General features: G+C 35.6%; 1 protein-coding gene across 3 annotated transcripts in view; it reads left to right on the forward strand.

Annotated features, from left to right (window-relative positions):
- LOC102827420 (LIM domain only protein 3-like) overlaps positions 1–9,688 on the forward strand; it is an 82,724-nt gene extending 73,036 nt beyond the window's left edge. The window contains exon 5 of one of the 3 annotated variants that reach the window (XM_006866022.1): positions 8,732–8,960. In XM_006866022.1, coding sequence (XP_006866084.1) covers positions 8,732–8,837 — 106 coding nt within the window. In that variant the 3' untranslated portion in view covers positions 8,838–8,960. Of the gene's footprint in view, positions 1–8,731 lie in introns of all 3 variants that reach the window. The other 2 variants (XM_006866020.1, XM_006866021.1) reach the window with 2 other exon arrangements.
- Positions 9,689–10,410: the final 722 nt, after the last annotated feature.

Genomic DNA, 10,410 nt, shown 5'->3' on the forward strand with positions numbered 1-10,410 from the left:
CTCATCTTTCTCCCGCGGAGCGGCTGGTAGTTTCGAACCGCTGACCTTAAGGCTCGCAGCCCGATTCGTAACCACTACGCTACCAGAGCTCCTTATATATACCCATATATCCTGTGCCTTTTTAACTCACATTAAAAATTCTTGTAAGGCAATTTACACTTTTGTGTATTCAGTTTAAAAGACACCACTTACTTAATCTTCTAGCATCAGATGTATAGCGTGTTTTATCAAAAGTTTTTATGTCAATATTTAATATGATATGGACTCCATAAATAAATCTTCAAGTGTATGTTTAAGTGAACTCACAGGAGTATAATTAATTGTCAAAAAATCTAGTATTTTGAAGATTTATGTTAGATACATTACCAAAATATTTTCCAGAATATTTATACCAAGCATTACATACACATTACCTCGTATTCTAACACTGAGAAATATTTAAAAAGAAATCCTTGCCACTTTGAGCAATGAAAGACATCTCACTATAATTTTAAATTAGCATTTATTTGATTATAAGAGAATTTATTTCTTCTTGTTGTAAACTGCCTGTCTATATTCTTTTTCAGTTTTCCTTTTGGGGCAGGCTTACCTATTTTATAGAAAATTAAAACATCATTCAAGTGCTAAACCCAACCTGATTCCTATTTTGATGCAAGGTAATTTAAGGCTGTTAATACTATTTACCAATTATATATCAATTTCACCATTGAAATAAAATGTTGCATTCATAATTAAGTCTATCTGTTCAGTAGAACTTAGTCAAGTAAGACAAACACTCCTAAATTTTGACTCTGAAACTGCTCACATTCTTATTGCAATAAAATACTATTCAAGTATCATTATGAAAGTACCTAATATATTTTTGTGTCCGCTTCATTTATTACATGCCATCATGGGATTGCATGTTCTTTAGAGCTGGTTATGCACAATTAGCACTTAGTTATTGTCTTGTCACTGCAGTCCCTACAAGACAAACTTCTTTAATGCAAGAAATCAGCTAATCTTCATCAGCCAAGCAAAGCATCTGAATCCAGAAGGTTTCAAACATAAGAGATGCTCCTTTACGTTAAAGTTTGCTTGGGAAATTTGCTCTCCAATACAGTCATACTGATTCATGAGTCCATACCTTTAGCAGCCAAATCATTGTTAAAATATTGTACTTCTTCAGGTGCGTCATAAACAAATGGATACTTATAGGCACTTTCTCATAAGCAAATAGTACTGACATCTGAAATTGTGGAATTATAATGCTTATGCATTTTACCAATTTTATTTAGCAATAATTTCATCTTAACCTTTTTTCTATGAACTTTTTTTCTTTTTATTGTGAACTGAGTGAAGGTTTTTAGACAAGATCATCACTTCTACGTTCAAAAAACGACACACTCTGTTTCAGTTAGTGACTGCAATCCTCTCTATGCAAAAACAACTGCCTTGCTGTCTTCTCTCTGGTGATTGCTGTTAAGTGTGATTAAATCAGTTCAGTCCCATAGTGACCCTGTGTAAGGTTTCTGAGGAGCAGCTGCTGAGTTTTGAATCCCTGACCTTGTGGTTCAAATTGCCTTTCTAGTCCAGTGCGTTAACCCACAGCGAATAACTTCTTTTAAACTTTTATATATTTATTCCACTCTTCTTCCTATACCCATTCAGTCTGTGTCTCTGTCCATGTATCTCCACATAGAACACTTTTGTGCATACATCACTATTTACCTCTATCCCCTTTTGCTCTTACACACCTCCCTGGGTCTTCACCTATCTCATCATTGTTCAGCCAACTTCTCTCTTTTTGCATAATGCCCTCCCCCTTCATGTCACTTGAGTTAACATGTGTCTTCCCTTTAGCCAGTGAATTACTATCCCTTCTCTTCCACCTGTAATAAACATCAAAGAAGGTTTCTTTTAATTATCTTAACTTTTGATTTAAAATATTATTAATATCCAAAGCATATCCAAGTGTTGATTTTTTGAAAGAGTGGTTTTCAGTTGCTGTCCCATGGATTCCAAATCAAGGCAACCCCATGTGTACAAAGTAGAACTGTATTTTGTAGGGCTTTCTCTGAAGCACATTTTTAAACCTGTCTTTTGAAATGTCCTTGGGTGAATTTGAATCACCATCCTTTTGGTCAGTAGTCAAGGGCTTAACCATTTGCATCACCCAAGGATTTCTTTAAAAAAAAAAAAAAAAGTAATAACCCTCAGGTGATATACAAATCATCTCTACTCTTTTTAGAAGGGTGTGACAAATCTTGGCTATAAAATCTAAAAGTGTATGTATTATAAAAGGGAACCAAAGGAAGGTTATTGTAAACCTCTTTTATGATATTGTAATACTCATTCAGCATTAGAAACTTTTATAGAATGGGCCAATTTCTTAAAAATAAATAAGCCCTCCCTACTTAGAAAATTAAATAAAACTAAATAATGGTCTTATTTTAAAAAAGGAAATAACAGGTTTGTTTATAGATCTTTAAATTCTCCAACTATATAGGATTATATTTATTTCATTACTTTTTATTAAATGTCTCCTATACATCAAGCACTGTGCTAAGCTCTGTGAACACAGAGGTGAATGCAATTTAGTCTGTTTATAATAGGGGTTCAGAGCTATGGGAGACCAGGTTATCAAAGACTTAGAATATAATAAAATTGATGCTGCACAGATATATCATTCAGGGACAATGTTTCTGACCTTCTTGATGTCTTGGGGCAGGGGACGGGGGAGAGACAGGACATGAAAGGATTGATGGACTGGGTTTTAAGAAAGATCCCCCTGGACTAGTTGGAATATATAGGAAATGTTGGGGGTGGGGTAAGTAGGGAGAAGGTAAGGGAAGAGTTTAGAAGGGTTTGGAAAGTAGAGGACCAACATGCAAAGGTATAGAGATGTGAAAGCTTTTGATAGGTCCAAAGGATGGTGAGTAACACTGTGTGGTAAGAAATTAGAGGGACATTTGGTAGGAGTTTGAAGGAGAAGAGAGTTGGACAAGGAATTGAGCATGGGAGATATGAAATTGTAAGGAAAGAAAGGCCATGAATGTAAGTTAAATAAATGTAAATATAAATGATACATTTAAAATATCACTATTATTTAAAGCTACTTGGTTTTGACATAAATCTATTCTGGTGTGGCACTGTAAAATAAGAATTGGACTGCTAACCATAAGGTCAGCAGTTCAAATGCACCAAGCACTCCTCAGCAATCCTATGAAGGGTTCCTATGAGTCAGAACCAATTTGATGACATCTAACAAAAAGAAGCAACCAGTAGTATTAACCATACACCTGAAGTGGTGATATAGTTTCTAGTGGTGCTGCAAATGGTTCAAAAGAAAGAAAACTCATACTCACGTACCTCAGAACTAGGAAGCATGTTACACGTTCATGAGGAAATGTGAAATTCCAAAGTAAATGATACATGAATAAATAAGTGTTTTGGGAAAGATCAGAATGGGTTTTCAAGGTCACAGAATGTTGGTGCAAGGAATGAAAACTGAAGAGATTTTTGTTTGTTTGTTTAAATTAATAGATGTCAAAGAGGGAAAAGTACTTCTGACTAAGGAACGATCTAAGTAAAATTGTGAGGATTATCATGAGCAAATCATAATGATGACAAGTTCTCATACAGTGCTAATCATGTTCTTTATGTATGTACTGTTCTGAGTATTTTACATGTGTTCACTCAGTTAATCCTCAAAATCACCCATAAGTAGGTACTACCATAAGTGGGTACTATGATTAGGAACATCTTACAAATATAGACTGATGCACAGAAAATTTAATTAACTTTTTCCAAATTGTCCAGTTAGAAATTGGTAGCCTCCAGATTGTGACAGGGTTTCCAAGGCTGTACATCTTTGCAGGAGCAGAAAGCCACATACTTCTTCCACAGAGTGGGCTCAAACAGCTGACCTTGGACTTTGCATTCCAGTGCTTATCCTCCAGAACCACAGCACTCCCTTAATTGATTTAGAGAGGTCGGTGGGTATATACTAAGTGGTGGTGGTATGTTGTGGAATTGTTCCGACTCATAGTGACCATGTATAGGGTTTCTGAAGCTGTAAATCTTCATGGGAGCAGAAAAACCTCATCTTTCTCCCATGGAACAGCTGGTAGTTTTTATGTTTGTTTGTTTGTTTTTTAAACTGTTTTATTGTGAATTATGTGATAGTTTACATGGGAGAAAATTAGCTTTATATTCAGCCTATCGTATTTTGGGTAGCCAATGTCCAAGTTGCCCATTCCTGTGTATTGAGGGTGTGGGAATGATCATCGCTGTAAAGATTTATTCCCTCTTTTGAGCTACTGCATCCATAGGTATAGATCAAGTTTATCAAATTGTATCAGATTACTCTTTTTTTCCTCTTCTTTCTTCTTCTAGTTAAGTTCTGATCATCCAGTCACTGAAGCCAGGTCAAGTGGGTATTATCTGCAAGTGTGGGTGTTCTTGTGCATATCCCCTCTCTTCTTGTCAGCTGGATGTTTCACTCTCCACTTTAGTCCTCTGTGGCTATGTCACTGACTCTGGCCACAGGAGTTCCCTGGTCTTGCCACACTGCTGGCCAACCAGGTCTCTACCTGGGTTCACAGGAGTCTGTTGAACGTAGTAGGATTTCGCTCACAGCTTCATTGCTGTTTTTCCCTCACTTCCTCTTATTGGTCACCAATCAGACTGCATGTCTGCTCGTGTATTCCCCTTGAGTCTAAAGTCTTGGAAGCGAGTTTGCCCTGAGGGGACCTGACCACTTGCAACTTGCTTGTGCTTGTAGTAGTCAGTCGGACTGCTGTTATTATTTTTTAAATTTTCCTGTTGGTCTTTCTTTCAAGGAGTATCTTCTGTTCTTCTTACCACTCCAGGCTGATCTGCTTGTCCTTTCAAGTGGAGATTTCCCACCTCAGAAGATTCTGGATGGGGTTCAGGATTCCACCTATAGCCTTATGCAATGCAGAGGCTCCACAGGAAGCCTCCTTCACTGGGCAAGTTTTAGCCCCATTTTAGGTGTTTTAACAGGTGGTAGTTTTGTACCGCTCTGGTAGCGTAGTGGTTACGAATCGGGCTGCGAACCTTAAGGCCAACAGTTCGAAACTACCAGTGGCTCCGTGGGAGAAAGATGAGGCGTTCTGCTCCCGTAAAGATTTACAGCCTTGGAAACCCTGTACAGGGTCACTATGGGTCGAAACCGACTCGACGGCACTTAACAACAACAACAACAACAGTTTTGTACCGCTGACTTTGATGTTAGCCACTGATTCATAACCAGTAGCTACCAGAACTTCTTAGATATTAAGTACTGGAATGCCAGCCACATGGTTGACTATTAGAATCTACTAGAGCCTATCAGCAGCTCTGCGAAAGAAAGATGAGGCTTACTGCTCCCTCAAAAATGTATAGAAATATGCTTAGCATTAGCCCATAATGTTACTGCTCTTCAGGGCCTTTGAGTGAATTCTGATTCATGACAACCCCATGTATTCCAGAGTAGAACCACTGCCTGGGATTTTCTTGGCTGTAGTTTTAACAGATTACAAGGTCTTTGCTTCTGCAGTAGTAGTGAATGAGTTGAAACGACTCACCTTTTGGTTAGAAGTCTAACACAGTTGGTACTGTAGGCCCTTTAGCACATAGCAACCCTGTTACATGGTTTCTGAAGAGTAGATGGTGGGTTTGAACTGCCAACCTTGTGGTTAGCAGTCAAGTGCTTATTTAAAGCACCACACTAGGAGTTCTTATGATTATATAGTACTATATGAAAGGTGGCTATTTTAATTGCCTTTGTTCCAAACACTGAGGTATAGCTTTACGTATTTAATTTCCTCTCCTTACCACAACCATATTAAAGTGGCTAATAATGCACATAAGAAAAACTGAGGTTTCATCTTTAATATCATAAGCAAAGGTCTGGAATTTGAGTCTGATTCATTGTACTGTACCTTTCTATCATTCAAAATGTTTTCCATTTGAACCTTCTTACATTCCATTCGAGTCCCTGGGTGGTGCAAATGTTTAATGTGCTGAGCTGATAATGAAAAATTTGGAGGTTTCAGTTCGCTCGGAAGCTCCTCATGAAAAAGATCTACTGATTTACTTGAAAAAAATCATTCATTAAAAGCCCTTTGCAAATTAGTTCTATTGTGATACTATGGAGTCACTATGAAGCAGAATTGACTCAATACTGATTTTTGTTTGTTTGTTTTCAATCTAGTGATGTAACTGTTTTTTATCTTACATGCAAAGGACTGAGACAAAGAATGTATGATATACATCCCATGTCTTCTATTGGGCAAAATGATAGAGGCACAAGACTCAGGATTAGAATATCAGATTCATGGTTTGGTATTTATCTCACTATAATTGTCTTGAATTTTTCATCCTTAATAGAAATGTGTGGTGCTATAGGATAAGCACTTGACCACAAGGTTGGTTTAACCTTAAGGTCAGAGGTTCAAATTCACCAGCTGCTCCTCAGAAACCCTAAACAGGGTATCTATGAGTCAGAATCAACTAGACAGTACTTAACAACAACAAAAGAACATTATCTAAATTTCAAGACCTCTGAGGAGAAGAGTGACACGAACCATATTTTATTTGATGGCTACCTCAATTTTTAGTCTTGTGAAAAAACTAAAGCAAAATATTGACAATATGGAGGAAATATGTTCAGATTAGTTTACTTTTTGAAAAAAATGATTCAGCTGGAACACACAGTGTTTCACAGAATTAATTTTTTATGTCATCATTTATAATTTGCTTATTCAGATTTAATTAAACAGTATTATAGATTGATAATTTTGAGCAATAATCATATTTCTACATGGTTGTTGTTGTTGTTAAGTGCCGTCGAGTCGGTTCTGACACATAGCAACCCTGCATAGGGTTTCCAAGGAGCAGTTGATTAGCTTGAACTACCAACCTTGCAGTTCAAACGGCTTTGCTGTCTGGCGCATTAACCCACAGCGCCACACACCAGGACGTAATCTACACATAAGCGTGAAGTATCTGATTTAGCTCCCTAGGTCTGTCTAACAACAGAAATATTATTTTCATTCAATTTATTTTAGTGATTAGGGTAATCTACAAAGACTGTTTTATTCAAATACAGTATTTAAAGAATAATATAAAAATTATATAGTTTGCAACTAATATAAAGAAGATGTACTTAAAGTCCCAACCTTGGCCACAAATAGCTCTAGGATTTCAAGACCTGCACTTTCAATCAACATCATCAGCAGGCAGTAATCCTGGTGGGGTGTGGGTGTGGGGTGGTGGTGAGGGGAGTAAATTCCATAAATAAACAGAACTATTTTCCTTTAAGAGGAAAGCTAATTCTTTTCAATCTACTTTTTAAATTATTATTACACTGTTTTCCTCTCATACTATTTAGCTAGTAGAAGGATAGATTTCCAAAGCTACCCAGTTGGAAAATAAATAGATTCACTGTTTGTCTAGCATTCCAATCTTTGCAAATGTAAATCAGTCCGACTGCTCCTCATTTAAACCTTCAACTTCACAAAACATTAAAAGGTGGCTTTCACTACACAATTTTATCTATCCACTAAGATTTCTGCTAGAACATCATTTGAAATTGACTATCTGATAAAGGGAGACTACTGTCAAAGGTTAGTGAGGTCAACCTGGATAATTACAAGTAGTTTTACTGGGTCAACTCTACCAAACATCACTGTTTGAAGGTTAAATTGTTACAATTAAATATATATACAGATCTCCCCAGAGTTACTTTATTGTTAAACGTAGTGGAAACAGCACAAGCATTTATCTCTGACCTTAATTGTGTTCAAAGTATCACCATTAGGAAATTACACAAAAAAGAGCACTTATTAAAAACATTACAATCTTATACATTAAACAGACATTTATAAAATAAAAGGCATAATTAGCTACTGGAAACAAGTTTTATTTATCACATCAACATTAAGAAGTTCATTCATGTTACTCCCTTCAGTTTAATTGAAGTGTTTTAAGAAATGACATGGGCTCTTTCATTGTTGGTGAACTTGTCACAAACAAAGGAAAATTACTCAGCAGCATTATCTGACGCTAACACAAGTTTCACTTCAGAATGATCATTTCCAAATTAGCAGAATTTAATCATATTTTAATAATTGACAAAAAGAAAGCTTTAAATGGGGATCTTGAAAATAGGTTATTTTCTAATTGTTTTATACATTCCAATCCATTTTGCTTTTTTTCTTAAGTGAATAAATGGGCAATGTTGAAATCTTCAAGAATTACTTTAGTGAAACATTGTTAGCATGCTTTCATTTGAATGAATGTACGGATAAATGAGTTCTTTTTTCTCTCCAATGTAGCAAAAAAATAAATTACCGCTAGGAGTCCTGATGTGGCATACTACGATAAAGCACTGGACCACAAGGTCACTTTGAACCACAAAGTCAGTGGTTCAAAGTCACCAACTGCTCCTTGGAAACCCAATACAGGGTCACTATGAGTCGAAACTGACTAGATGGCACCTTAGCAACAGCAAAAGATCCCAAAGTATAAACCTCGATGTTCTTAAAATTTTTATATGCAAAGATTGGATGTAAAATTTTGTGTATAATGTTTATGGAGTGAACTAAATGGTATAATTTTGATAATGAAAGCAGCTTCTACCCAAGTTTTCAGATTCATGTGAAATTTATTAGAAAAATAATTATTCAAATCTATAAATATGGTTGAAATGGAGATAACATTTTTTTTTCTTTAATATTTTTAGATTTTGTGTTGGAGACAAATTTTTCCTAAAGAATAACATGATCCTTTGCCAGACAGACTACGAGGAAGGTTTAATGAAAGAAGGCTATGCACCCCAGGTTCGCTGATCTATCAACATCACCCCATTAAGAATATAAAGCACTACATTCTTTTATCTTTTTTGCTCCACGTGTACATAAGAATTGACACAGGAACCTACTGAATAGCGTAGATATAGGAAAGCAGGATGGTTATATGGCATAAAGGCGGACTGCATCTGTATGTAGTGAAATTGCCCCAGTTCAGAGTTGAATGTTTATTATTAAAGAAAAAAGTAATGTACATATTGCTGGATTTTTTTGCTTGCTATTCGTTTTTGTGTCACTTGGCATGAGATGTTTATTTTGGACAGTTGTATATAATGTATTGTAATATTTGAAGCACAAATGTAATACAGTTTTATTGTGTTACCATTTGTGTTCTGTTTGCTTCTTTGTATTGTTGCATTTAGTACAATCAGTGTTTAAACTTACTGTATATTTATGCTTTCTGTATCTACCAGCTATTTTAAATGAGCTGTAACTTTCTAGTAAAGAATTGAAGAGGAAATCTCACTAATGATACACATATAGATGAAGCAAGTCTATCAGCATTAAAAATACTAAAAAATAAAGACACATACACACAAAGCATTTTAGAAACATCCACAACTTATTGTCACTAGGATATAAAGTCTATCAGTGTTCTCATTATAGCCCCCTATTTTCAGGGGGTTAAAGATCAGCTTTAAAAAAAAATGCTTACAATTTTCATCTTAAAGCACTTTCATTTTATACCAGTTTGAAAAGTGCCATTTTGAGAATAACTTTCATGCATAGCAGTTGTCCTTTCAATATGCTTTTTTTTGTACTCTTTAACTACACATTGGCTTTATTTTTCTTTTTGTTTTACAGCCATTCAACCCTTATGTGAACTAGTGCCTTTGGGTATCCTATGAAAATTTTCCAAAGGGTTACTTTAAAGAAGTGTTACTACATTTATGAAATAACTGGAAAATGAGAAATCTCTTATACAGTTTTGCCTAGGTCTCTCAACAGGGGCTAGGGGTTTAGTAATTTTGTGGAGTAATAAATTTATGACACCGAAAAGATTTGAGTGTGAATCTCTTGAAACCAAGTGAATGGGCATGGAAGCTATGACCATTGCTTAAGCAGTGATGTGATGTTTGGTCAGAGCAACATAATGCTCATGGAATCTTATAGAAGAGAAACAAAGGGATTGATAAGAAGCTGAAAACTAGTGATTATATATTTTTCTGTATTTTCCTGCCATTTATTTTAATGTTCAAAAAGTAGTGAACACTTTAAAAGTTTGATGCGTCTTACTCTCTTATTGCTTCCTTTAAGTAATTACCCACTCAGAATACATCTCACTTAGGCTGAAATCTGTCATTTTATGTTTTAAAGGTGAAATAGTATTCCCTTACCTACATGATAGCTGATAAAGAAGAAAGCTTTCTAGAATCAGAAATTATGGAGCGTGATTATTCATATTGCAATTAAGGAAACCAAAATGAAAATATATCCCCTCTTCTTGGTTGCTCACACTCTGCTTCTTTGTTTCTGCTCACTGTAATCAGAAAAACTTTTCAAAAAATCTAATTCCACACAGGCATTTTTTTTTTTTTTTTTTTTGAAAAAA

This window comes from Chrysochloris asiatica, unplaced genomic scaffold, assembly GCF_000296735.1.
Source record: "Chrysochloris asiatica unplaced genomic scaffold, ChrAsi1.0 scaffold00086, whole genome shotgun sequence".
NCBI lineage: Eukaryota > Metazoa > Chordata > Mammalia > Afrosoricida > Chrysochloridae > Chrysochloris > Chrysochloris asiatica.